Source organism: Brachyhypopomus gauderio, chromosome 15 (assembly GCF_052324685.1).
Source record: "Brachyhypopomus gauderio isolate BG-103 chromosome 15, BGAUD_0.2, whole genome shotgun sequence".
NCBI lineage: Eukaryota > Metazoa > Chordata > Actinopteri > Gymnotiformes > Hypopomidae > Brachyhypopomus > Brachyhypopomus gauderio.
The window spans coordinates 11,442,323-11,455,853 of NC_135225.1; the positions used below are offsets into that span (position 1 = coordinate 11,442,323).

Here is a 13,531-nt window from a genome sequence, read left to right on the forward strand (position 1 = left end):
TTTTGGCTCACAAGACACAGATGACATAACACAAGAGGTGGGAGAAGAAAGCGTCCTGGGGGACTGCCAACCGCGGTGTCATGTGTGATAATGTGACTGCAGCCGAGCATGAAATAACAAGGTATTATCATTCATAATGAAAATGAAACTGTTTGTCAAAATACATTTTGCCTTCAACTCTTGCACTGATATTAATTACACATATGAAACATCTGGAAACCTTGTTTATTTTAAATGCTTTTAAATGTTTACACTCTACGTGTGTTTTTCGGGATAGGCCTACAGTTCCTCATTAGCTGAATAAGCCAACAAGCATAATATCAGGTTTCTACATGCGTTTTGGCTCCAAACTGCAATATAGGGATTTTTACAATTGCTTTCGTTGATTAGATTTAGGATTTTAGTACAATTTCAGTTAATTATTTTGGACTCTCTCAGCAGAGAATTGAATGTAACTACTCTCTTTCCCACACATGCTAACAACTTGTCTAAATGATAAAGAATGAAGTAGTCAATTCTGTTTCTTGTTTGAAATGGCCCACTAGATAAATTAAATGGACTTTTGTGTCTTTATTTCCCAGTCACTACAGCAACATTAATCTGTGTTCAGGACTAAACGATGCCAAAGACTTGTCTGACTGCTTCCTGTTTGATATCAGCACTGCACTGAGAGGGAGAAGCTTCACGAAGCATGATTCTGCTGGACACCAGGTGTTACAGAGATCGGCCTTGCAGCTCCTTCTGACCACACTACCCAAGCTCCCACACCACACTGGGGGACAATTATCTCAAACTAATGAGCTAAAATAAGACTATTTCAAAGGGGGACCGGTACAACAGACTCCACATCAATTACACTTCACAGCCATAAACATGTGAACACAGCCAGGAGATGGTAAACACTGACAGCTTGGTCCCCCCCCAAAGTTAAGTGCTTTAAGTCCTTAGGATTTAATTGTGTGTTGTTTTCCAGCCATGAATCAAACCATCTGAATTCAATGATCAAATCAGCAAGCAGTGCCTACCGACCCGCATGGCTGGGCTCTCAGAGGTGTGGAACGTTCTGGAAGTGTTCCTCTTCTGAGCTCAAATGAGCTTAAATAGGAATAGAAAAAGGTGCTGGTTTTACACATTTACAGTGGATCATAATTCTACGGTGGATCATAATTCTCCCAAAATAAAAATGAAAAAAAAAAAAAAACAGCTTCAGCACTTAATATTGTGTTTTATGTAATTTGCTATTCTCACAGGCAGCAGAATTCTGAATGATTGAAAAAGTTGTCCAAACAATATTGCCTGTTATGGCGCTTTCAGTCAAAAGTGCATGAGGAGGTCATGAATGAGGAGACTGTGAGACAGGTGATCACCTCCTGCCTTTATACTGTCTAGGAAGACTGGATGACTCTTCTTATAAAAATATTTTTTTTTCTAAATTGCTCTCTCCCTTTCTAAATGGTGGTCAGCATTGTCATTGTAAACATCGGGTTGTTTTTCTCAACGTGATGGAACGGTCACTATTATGTGACAGTAAATTGGATTTTCTGTTTGTGAATTTTAGAGTCTCTGTTTAGATGGATACATCAAGAATTAATATGTTCTTGTCATTATAAATGCATCTGCTCCTGATCAGAGCAACATACATTCTTGCATGATGGGCAAATCATTGGACCGGATAGAGCAGGTTTATATCCTTGAGGAAGTTTGGTCTCAACTTGTGGAATTACAGAAGTAAGAACCGACTTGCAGCTTTGCAAAAAAAAAAACCATAACAGCAAGATAGAAAACTTTCCACCTGTATGTCACTGATTAGAAGAGTATGTATGCTAGAATTAAGGAACCCAAAGTCATTCAAATGTGTCTGATCACATAAACCTTATCAAGCTACGGACTGAATTTGTATTCAAATGTAAATAATACTTGATTGATTCAAAGGATATGGTGCTCTGACTTTGAGAAGTGGTTGAAAATCTATTAGTCGAAGCACAAAGGACCTGCATTTATTTTCTTGTCAGGTCTCAAATGTTTCTCTACAGCATATGTCTGCCTTTGCTGAACCATAACCTAGTGATGATAGACCGAGGTCTGGTCTTCACACGGTTGGTGTAATGGTATTATCTTCTGGTGCTATAGCAGTACAGACAATAGCTAAACTGCTAACACCTAAACTCTGCTGTAAGTGGTTATGTCAATTTTTAGGCATCTAATCTGATAAGCATGAGTGATCTTGCAGTCACTCATAATGCATGCATATCAATGAAGAACACGCACCTGTTCATGCAAGTCATGTCTTGCCCTCTGAGGCTTTGATATACATAAGTTAGCATAAATCAGCCTTGGCTCAATGTCACTACCACTTATTCAAAAAGGGACAAAACCCCTACAGGTTGATCTGATCTATTCTATTGGCCTATCTTTAAATAATACATACAGTATGTGATGATAACTTACTCCCCTCTCCAGAGGAATCCATATTTCTCAGTGGTGTTCTGCACTAAAGAACTGTAGATTATATATGGCAATAGAAAATGTGTATAAAAATGGAAGAAAATTATTATTCCTTTATTATGCATTTTATTTTCATTTGTCTTTCTTTTTCCTTCTTTTTCCTTTGCCTAAATCTGACAAAGTCATTTCTGATAAACAAATGATCATGCATCTCTTACCTTTGGGACCATGTATCTCTTACCTGTGAAAATAATCTGGCACATTACCATATAGTATGTTTTTAGTTCTGTTTTCTAGGAAAATGACCAATGTCAAGTGAAAACGAGGAACAAAGAGGTGAATGTGGCCCTTGCTTGTATCCATGTGCTAGTATTTTCATTGTTGTGTCACTTGAGAAGAATTCTTGTGATAATTAAAAGAAGTGATAATTACCTAAACTGTTCAAAGCAATGTTTCCAAAGGCCATCTTTTCACTTGAGATCGCACACAAGACTTTTAGGCTTTCAGTCAAGTGTGTAATTAATGTCTCGGGCCTACCCTGCAAGTCAGCAGCACTTTGAATACAGTTTTTTACCTTCAAGCAAAGCCCTGTGTGGAAAGTCTTTTATGTCTTTGTTAAATGGCTTGTTAATTGTGTTGTCACAACAAAGCATTAACATAACCCTTCACTCACAATTTCTACTTTGACTTGAACTGATCTAACCGATTTTAAATATTACTGACTTTGTGATAATGACCTGGGTACTGCAGATACAATAACATCTCTTCGGAAATGTTTGCAGCATCTTATTTATCTATCTATCAAACAACAGTTCTTGTGTTTATTTACACTTTGGTCCAGATTTCATGGCACAATGAGACATGGGAGGGATATTCCTGTAGCCTATTTCTTACATGAGGCAAGGTGCTTTACACATAAAAAAGACAATTGGTTTAAAATAACAGCGAGAGTGGAACTGTGCACCTCATATGAAGGGAACAGGTAGTAAAATGTTTGATGCTTTAGAGGAAATCTGACTTTTATTGAAAATATTCTTCCCTACACAAAATGACACCACAGATTCGCTGCTCATCCAAACAATGCATTGACATTTAATGTCTTCTAGTTATTTTTACAAGAATATTTTATATACCAAACAAACACGTATCTATGTATGAAATTCATCTTTGTATTTGTAGAATATTTCAGCTAAGACAAGACAAAATTCAAAGCCCCTAGTAACACTTAAGAATGATGGTTAATGTAGTCATGGTCCACAAATGGGCTATAGAGTATAGAGTATAGAAAAAATTGTAGAGTTGTATGTCTGATACAAAAATACTATTTCCAATGGCTGGATATATTACATATATAAATATGTTTTGGGTCATGAATAAAACGGTTTTAAAGAAGGCTTACGGTCTTGATGTTCAGTTGTTTGATGGTATCAGCTGCACGATCAGTAAACCATATATTTTTAAATCTTCTGAAAGTCTCCTAAAGGAGAGTAACTCCTCCAGAATGTTTCCCCCACGGAAAAGCATAATCTGTCTTTCTATCTGTCAGTTCATCTGTCTCCCTATCTCTCCATCTCTATCACTATCTAGACACGGTTTATTAATACCCATGTATTTATGGGTATCAAGGAACACACAGAATTTGAATTCATCCATAGCCTAGTCTTAAAATGTACTAGAACAATTCTGGCATTTAGTCTATCTGAGATATGCACAGGTCATTCTGTAATTGGTCAACCTTTCTAAAATTTCATCATGACTGTTCTTTTCATGTATCTTATAATTGTTTCTCGTTCGTAGCTATAGATGAATGCAGCTTTTGTATATTTCACAATTAAAGAAATGCCAATGTCATGGGTATAGAACATGAAGAGAGAAAGAAGCAAACACGACTCTAACTGAAGAACTGAAAGAAAGTAGCAAAACCGAACCAAACATAAAAAGTGTACTACCAAAACTAAAGGAAGCCAGCGTGACGATATAAATGACTGGTCACAACAACACAATAGGCTTATAAAGGGAAGAACATAAACACAGCCACAGCTAACTGATAACACGAGCATTCACATGCTGGAATATTATCAAAGGCTTTGTGTGTGAGTGTAGGTTTGAATTTCGCTTGAGATCACCAAAGACCCAGAAAAGATTCAATGATCTATTTTGCAGTGGCAAAAATGCTGAAATGGTGAAACCCTGTTTACGCTATATGTATGACCTGCTGTAACCATGGAACATCGGAGGTGATGCTGTGTTTACTAATAGAGCCTAAACATGCCTGTTGTATTTTAGTGTTAATGTTGTTTTAAACATTATGTACTGCAGTATTCAAACCTAACCTTTTAGCTTGAGAGATTCCAAATGGTTGATTAGGAGATGAATGGTTGGCACTATTAAAACACCAGTTTAGGTTTTGTGTTACAACTTTTCCAAAACTCTCATGAAAATGGCACAAAATTTGCACAATATCAAATGCACATCTAGGGCCACTTAAAGTGTTTAAAACATTCTTCATGTAGTCTACAAGTACTTGCCAAAATGTAAGTGTAAATTTGTCTCCATTCTCGGATATAAAACACAGCATGTCTGAGAGAGTTGAATTTCGTGGTTTTTGCCACTATAATTCTCTACATTCCACATCTTGTTGGAAGAACTAATTATTCACTGACAGACTCATCTGTTTTTCACAAGCTCAACTGATGGCATATATATTGAATAGATGAGACCTATGACAGGCATAAAAGTGATGTTTTCCTTTGTGTTTGTACAAATCCAGGAGAAGCTCTGCTTACTCACCAATGACTGATCCTTCCTGTGCGCATTTGCTCAAGTAGTTAAACCTGTTGAAAAAGAGATCTTATTTAAGAAGTAGACCATGTATCACAAATGGTATATTACACATACGACAGACAATACAATGGACAAAAAGTCTAAACGAATTTCCAATCACATGCAAGATGGATGTAACAGCTTAAGCAAGATGCCAAAGCCTGTGCCACTGTCAAAAAAGTAAACCAATCAGAGGGGCAGGACAAAAGCTGTCATGGAGAAGAAGCTGATTTCAGAGCAACTATCTCCTTCCTGTTTCTGGTTAAAATTCTTAGTTTAACTGCTTGTGTATTATCTTCAGTTTTAGTTATTTTAATGAAAGCAATGTTAATTTTTGTCTTATGTGTGTTAGGGTGTCATTTTTGAAGTCACTAGTTAACTTTAATTAGACGGCTTTAGGGGGCCGCGCTGCATTTATTTGGGGTTAGACAGGGTAGGTTTACTTTTTTAAGTGTGAGTAACTTAATTTATGAGTTAGGCATTCGTAACATTAGAGTTATTATTTGGGTTACCTGCTTAATGTTTAGTCATCCTTTCAGTCAGGCATTCAGCTCTAACAGTCACAGAAGGACGTTCACGTCTCTAAATGGTTGTGACCTTCAATGGCTGATATTTAAAAGCATTGGTATTACAACACAAATGCAGCTTTCTGATGTTCAGTGGAATAAGAATAACGGTAGCAGAAACATATCCATCTAAGTATATCCCATTCACTCTAATGAGTGAAGAAACATTGTGAATATCAGTCATATTCACATACGTTGGCTGTACTGGCTAACACCATTGACCGAAGCCATTTAGACAGTCTTACAGTAATGTGGGTACGTTCTTACCTCCTCAATCTCCATATCATTCACAGAGTCATGCTAGTGCAAACAAGTCAGAGTTTTGGTTTAATAAGGCCAAGCTTAAAGAATATGTTAAAAAAAGTCAATTTATTGATCTAAACAGTTTGTTTCCATTAACACCTTAGACATTTAAATGACGATTCAAGATTCAATGAACAATTTAGTGCTAGTGTTAAAATTATTTAACAAAGTTGGAATTGTATTATCTTATCTATTGTTACACAAAACGTCTCGACAGCCTGTCTAAAGTTCCTTTTTTGTTGCTTTTCTTTGTTAAGTGTATAAAAAAAACATATTAGCAATTTCCTGAACTAAAACAGGCATTTATTACTAAAAACAACTATGTACTTATCTAATTTTACAAAAATGGTCAGATCTATTAACAAATTATGGAAACAAAAATTTAACAATTATGGTCACCTATTTAGAGAAGCTTACACAAGGTGTTTTATGTTCTTTTTATTACATATTTATGTACAAATACAGGCTACACACAAAGCAGAGCACTTGTAGGTAGCTACATACATAGCCGATTGCTTTCAATCCAAAAACTGATATCAAAATCAAATATACAAACTCATTATTTACTGTCACCAAATCAAAAAGTATTAAGAAAGATGTTAATGTACAATATGGGTGTCTAGTACTTAAGGGTCGAAGTTTGTGCCTTGGTGAAATGGTAGCCAAGAACTGGGAAGCATCGTTTTTTACAGGAACCTCCATGCTTTGGATTCACGGGAGCAAACAATAAACAACTAATAGACGTAGCATTCCAGGGAAAGTGTTTTGTTTAAGCAAGATTCTTGTCAGACCTCGATTTCAACTGTGTTTCTTAGATATATCCTATAAATAAATCATGTTATCAAAACATGAGAAGGACCCATGTGATATAAGCAGTTTCTTGTTCCTTGGTTAGGGGAGATTAAATTTGGAAGTAAATACATGTTTTGTTTTGTTTTTTTGAGGTTGTTAAATAAGGTTGCCAGTAAAGGAAGCCCACTGCTGTAGAGCACCTTTAGTATCTACCATAGGGGTGTTCTCTGTAGAGCCCTCGGGCAAGCCGTGATGTTGGAGCTTTGAGACTAGGCGGGGCCTGAGTCCACTCCTCTTCAGCTACAGGTGAAGCGACCACAAGATATTATGAGATTCAGAAAAACAGATAGCTTTAAAGCTATCAATCAGACAGTCAATCAGCTCGCATTCCCAGGTATAACATATTTTAACATGACAAAGAACCAGGATCGCGTCATCTCAGCGCATGCCTTTAAGAACTGTGCAATAACCTCTTGGCTCCACAGAGAGGTAGCTGTTTGATCCATTTCAGGTTGAACCTGTCATTAATCTTCTAACAACATGAGTGCCACAAAGTTCTCCAAGTTGTTTGCTGATGCAGAACACCACAAAACAACCCAACAAATGGCAGCGGTGTTAGGCGGGAGGAAGCTCACTCACTGACCTCTGTCCACTTCTCCTTTTGTCCATTTTCCCATATGTGAAAGAGAGGCAATGTCACTCTGGCCTAATTATCAGGCAGCGGCACCGGACAGATGAGACATGAATTCCTAGCTGAGCTTGCCCTATGACCCAGCTGTCACAGAACTGCAGTGTGTGCTGGGAATGCAGCGTGTGCTGGGAATCGATGCACCATTAGGCTCCGTGTGCATGGTCAGTGGCCCATTCACAGCACAATCGTCCCACCTTCGGGGCAAGCAAACCCAATGTTCATGGCAGCTAACCCGATGTTTCCATCAACCGCACAGTGTTGGGACGCCAGACCAACCCTGGAGCCGAGCCCTTCTTCGTGAAATCAGAACCGTGGTATTCGGTATACTAAATCAGAGGGAGCCTACGCTGGCCGGTCTGGTGCATGAAACAGGCTGGTGTATCCCCTCACAGCTGTGTGGCTCTGGCTTCTGCACTTCATTACCATTCAAATGTCATTACAAGCCCAGGTCTCACGGCACGCTCACATTTCAGTTCCGTGTCACAGAATGTTTATGGCGCATGAAATCAAATCATTGCTCTCTCGGTTTCTCTGTGCTGCCTCGCCGAGACGCGATTCGCCATGCGGCAGCGAATGACCGGGACAGACGCCCGGCGTGAAGGGGCTTCGGCAGAGGAAGCCTCCCCTGCCAAGACTTGTGGGATCCCTGGTTTCGAAGATGTTTGTGAGGAAAGCTGTTTAGAAGGCAAAGCACCATCTCAAAGACCACCGGTCCCACTCTGTCCCTGCCTACAGGCCTGTTTGCTCTGGTCCCCTACTCCGAGTGTGTCTTACAGTCGCCCCAGGAGCCAGCAGAAGAAATATGACCACCAAAGAGAGCAGCACCTTGGCGATTTGGCCACTGGCAAAAACAGGAGGTGTTTTCTCTTATCTCTCCGCCAAGAGCGATTTACCAGCACCGCGAGGACTGAGAAAGTAAGGACCCAGCATCCCTTGGGAAGGAACCCGCCTCCTGCCCAGAGTTTATGCCTGCTAGGTATGGACGCCAGTGGCGTCAAAAGAGGATCGCTCTCTCTGCGGTGTGCCATTCCCCATGGCTGACATAGCACCTAGGGAGATAAGCTACAGCTCAGGATGCTGAGATGACACATGCTGCCTCGGATAACCCACTGCGCCGCACGTTGCAGGAAGCTGGGTTTTACATGTGTAGCATTTAGAGATGTTTCCCAAACAGTCCGTGGGTATTAATACAATAACCATCTGGGTGTTTGGTTCCTACAGTTTAGTGGCTGAGTATACAAAATAGAGAAGACACGTGCCAGGGAAGGAGCTACTAGGAAACTAGATTAAAAAAGAAACATGCAGCAATACATGTGCATCACTGACGCTCTTATAATCACACATTGATTTTGTGATGATGTCTTGAATTCTACAGTGGTACAACTGTCTGAGGATTAGTACTTTACAAAACAGATGTCTTTACCGTAACTGTTGTAAGTATCATCGTTGGTTCCATGTCCATATTCATAATATTCTGACACACTGCAAAGAGATAAAACTATGCTTTAGAAAATAGAAAATGAACATCTGAGACCTTCCATCACGTTAATGCACTTAGAAAATCCATGTTTATAAAAAAATAAAAAAAAAACAACAACACAGAGAATAATGAGGTGGGCACAGAATAAAAGATGGCTCTAAATGAGAAGGAATACCTTTTGGACTGGCTGCTGTAGCTATCATCATAGGCCTCATAATTCTGGTCATCATATTCCCCGTCATATCCATCATCATAACCCTGAAAGCACAGAAACGCGCATGGTCAATTTCAGTGGGAGAAAAAGCCTGTGAGGTAACAGGATGGACACCATCTCAAAACAGCACTCTAATTGTTTAGGGTTGCAAAATCAATGTTTAATCACGCTGTGAAAGGATTTCCCTAATAAATATACTCCCACTGTGAGGGTAGCAACACAGCCGGATCATGTCAAACTAAAAATATCGATTGTGTGCAGGGACAACTGTTTCATTTGACATATCAGTGGGAGCAAGATCTACATTTGACCTCAAGCCCAGATTAATACAACATCACTAACAGACAGAAAAGTAAATATCTCATCATTTAATAAGACATCTATCCTACTTAATCAGATGTTACTGCAGCTGGTACATCTTTAACAAATACCTTTATTGACTTCCAAAACATTTTTCAGCGTTCAACTGAACAAGCTTTTATAGTTCAACTTTTTTTACTGCACAGCCACTAATCTTGTGCTAAATAAATTACCACATCCCTTCCAAGTAGCATTAAACCACCATCCTTTACATCAACGGTAGCTTTCCGGGTATTCTGCTGTGGTTTAAAAAGTGTAAATGAAGTGGAATAAATGGAAAACTCTTAAAAACCCTTAAAAAAAGCCTAAAAGGTTCCAGGACTTCATTAAAATGGTTTTAATGTCAGCAAATTCCACCTCAAAGACAGTTCAATAGCTTGAAAGATTCATGGTAAATGAAAATAAGGCAGGCTGTTAAAGAATCCAGCATTTATCTACCCTGTCGGCAGAGTGTTAAGTTGGGTACAAACTGTTAAATGGAGCAGTGTTGGAAACACTTAAAGCTGTATTTTTTGTATTTAGCTGTATTTCATATTGTATTTTTTGCATTTAAAAGCTAAAGAAAATGATGATAGGCATTTTAAGCATACACAACTCTATAAACCTTTAGAAGTATACTCTAAAGGGCACTAGGGAATCGTAGTACACGCTGTTACCCATGGCCGCGGGGACTCAGAACTGAATATGTCTTCACTGTTATCACAGACTACAACTGTAGCAGATCAAAAGGGCTGAAGGGGACCCTGCTGTGGTCGTGTTCAGGCAAAACAGCTCTCAGTTCATAAAACAGCCCATCCTGTGGGTTAGAGAGGTCCAGACTCTGTGGAGGTCACCATAATTGATACTATCACTGTCCTGTATTGCATTTATGTGGGCCATCAGAATTTCAGTAAATCCTAGCATGATGAAATGACTTCCTAGCAAGTCGTGCTCTGGCAACTGACACTGAAATTAATGTGGCACGTTCCGAAAAAGGTCTCATCCCTGACAGAGGTATTTATGTCGAGCTTCTCGCATATCCTTAGTACCGGCTTGAACTTTATCTAATTATTCACGAGGTGCAAAGCAAACACCCAGAACTGCTCAAGCTATAATGTGAAGCAGGCACGGGCGGCACTCCCACTGGGCGCACGGGCCTCTGCTTTCGACCCAGCTGCTGCGATACTCTAGGTTGGCTTTTAATCCTTTACCATTGATACTGTGCTCATTTTTTAATCTTTCTCATCACATTTCCTCTTTTCCCTTGTTTTTGATTCCGTTTCCTGTTTTCCCGACTGCACGTTCTTATTGCCTTATCAGCCCTAGTTCTAAAGCTAAGAGCTGGGGTTCAATACTTTCTTTTTGGTCTGCCATCATACTCCGGACTAATCCCTATGCTCGCGCTAAAACATGCCATGCTACAAAACAGTACATTTGTGCAAAAAGAAGCTCATACTGACAAACATCTACAGTAAAAAAGCAAAAGCACATCCTCCTTGTCAAGTGTCTGACATGTCTGAAAGGTGTCATGTCTGTGTAATCTTATCTGTATGTGGGATTAAACGGTGATGCTAATAAAGCATGGATGCTAATAAAGATCTCCATTTCCATAAAGAGGTCATTTTAAGTACAGAACATTGGATTAAACTAATAAGAATAAAATGTCTTCACTGGTTAAACCCAGAATTAATCCAGAAATAAAGCACAAGATATTAGGCTTAGATCAATACCTATACTGTACACAGTGGTTTCATACTTTCCAGATTAACAAACAAATTTTGATTAGGTTTGAATTGTTCAAAGACATTGGCTGACAAAAATAGCCCTGGGGCCCTGTCACTTTCCTTAACAACATTTAAATTCTGCTCTGCACTCTTGCTGTGGTTTACTGAGAGAGAACATGGATTAGACTAAATTAAAGTTAAGGATTATGTGAGGGATTAAGTTGTTGAAAGGATCCAACTCAGAAACCTTGCTCTATTAGTCTGCCCCCATAATGAAATGGTCAGGGATCTTCCCTATCTTTCTAATGGACCACTCTGTTAGCATTGTGTCTTGATAGAGCACTCAGAACATTTCAAACACCAAAGCAAGGGAACTGGGAGTAGGTTTAACACATCAAACACACTAATACCATCAGCCTTCCAAAGGAATCTTCTCTAGCAGAACAGACATCATAAGGGTTTTGACATGCTAGTTTGGTATGATTGTTTCATTGGTGGTTTATTATTAATCTGGTTATTTTTATGTTTTTTTAATATGATCAATATGACAATATAACAGTATGGTCCCAGCAAAGTCAATACCACTAGCTTCAGAGATATACATGAGTGTACTTTTTACCCACTTGAAGAAATATGCTGATATTAAGCTGTTTTACTTCAGGCAAAATAATAAAAACAAAAATTCAAATAAACACTGTACACTGAGCTGACCGTGACTGGAAATTCTACCAAGATGGCAGGGCTGGTGATTTACCAGCCGCTCCAGGTCATATATATCCTCAGAATAACCACACATAATGACCCATTCAGTCCTGACCACAGATCGCAATAAGGTAACAAATTCACCAGTAGAGCCGATCCAGTGGCCACTGCATGAAGCTCCTGTACATCACTGGTTTTATTTCTTTATATATTTTCCCCTTCAGACAGAGATTTGCTATTACGTCCTACACATCTGGAACAGCAAAAAAGTTTCCTGTTTAAACCTAGCCAAAATATGGGTCAAGATGCCATAATTACCCACTGTAATGTACAGTTGTTTACAGAACCTCTCCTTCCACCTCTTTGACCTCAGTGTGGCATTACAAGGCACAATGCATTACAAAAACAGTATCTAGTTAATGATGCCAGATCCTTATAGTTCAACACTCATTTGGAAAACCAATTAACTCTGAGCCTAGCGAACAAGCTAACGGGAAATAAATCAAGTGTTAACACATGGGTGGAGAGCCGTGCTGGTGTAATTAGGACAGCGTACAGGCAAAGGCCCTCAATACTCTGCTCCATTATCAATTGACAACCAGCACCTCCCGTGACAGTGACTGATGCTCCCATGAGGCCCGTGGAACTGAACGACTCCTCCCCACAGAAAGGGAATGAAATCTTAGGGTTGGAAGATCTTTTGTCTCTGGTAGCTCCTAATAATGCTCCGTTATTAGGAATCCCGGCTGCTTTTTGACATCGGTTGGTTCTGCTCTATCCTCTCAAACGCGTTTTCATTTCAGATAAAAATGAAACGAACACGAATGGGCACAGTGACACAGTGCAGAAATACAACCATACATCACACCCGTCCCTATTTAGCAACCAAAATAAACATGCATGAATTATAAGCATGGTTCATTGCTCCCCTACTACGTTCATACGACAACACAGTCATTTAATCTGATACACTGAAACCAAACCTCATGCATTGTGCATAAGAAGCAGAAGCAGCCCGTTTTAGTGGTTATTCCCCCCTTAATAATGGGAACCCACTTTTCCTGCTGGTGCAGAGGGTTTTGCTCTCGTGCTGATGCAGCTACGCAGCGACCGTGCAGGGATTAAGGGGGCTGGGCTCAGCTCACACCGGTGCTCCACAGTGCTGGTGCACCGACTCCTCCATCTCACACCTCCACGGGAGTGAAAGTGGGTCTGCAAGAGATGCAGCTACTGCCTCAAACCCTGAATAAACTGCAAATGAAACATTAAGCGCGTATCCTTGTTATTCGATTACCGGTAAAGAGCCGAAGTATTTTCCGATAGCATTTATGTTGCTTTTGCTGATTAACATCAGGAAGCGTGTGAGCTCCGATGTGCTGGACTGTGTGAAAACACGATCAACATTCCTGAAGGTGTAAAAGACACAAAATGACAGAGGCAATGAATAGTTTG

General features: G+C 39.5%; 1 protein-coding gene across 10 annotated transcripts in view; it reads right to left on the reverse strand.

The window, feature by feature from the left end:
* khdrbs2 (KH domain containing, RNA binding, signal transduction associated 2) overlaps window positions 1–13,531 on the reverse strand; it is a 66,150-nt gene that overhangs the window by 2,886 nt on the left and 49,733 nt on the right. For 8 of the 10 annotated variants that reach the window (XR_013121247.1, XR_013121245.1, XR_013121244.1 and 5 more), the window contains exons 7-10: window positions 9,276–9,358; window positions 9,044–9,102; window positions 7,143–7,229; window positions 5,236–5,279 (exon numbers count right to left, since the gene is read on the reverse strand). Coding sequence is in view for 2 of the 10 variants with exons in the window: in XM_076974329.1 (XP_076830444.1) it covers window positions 5,266–5,279; window positions 7,143–7,229; window positions 9,044–9,102; window positions 9,276–9,358 (243 nt within the window). In the remaining 8 variants the exon portion in view is untranslated. Of the gene's footprint in view, window positions 1–5,235; window positions 5,280–6,208; window positions 7,230–9,043; window positions 9,103–9,275; window positions 9,359–13,531 lie in introns of those variants that run through there. The other 2 variants (XR_013121249.1, XM_076974330.1) reach the window with 2 other exon arrangements.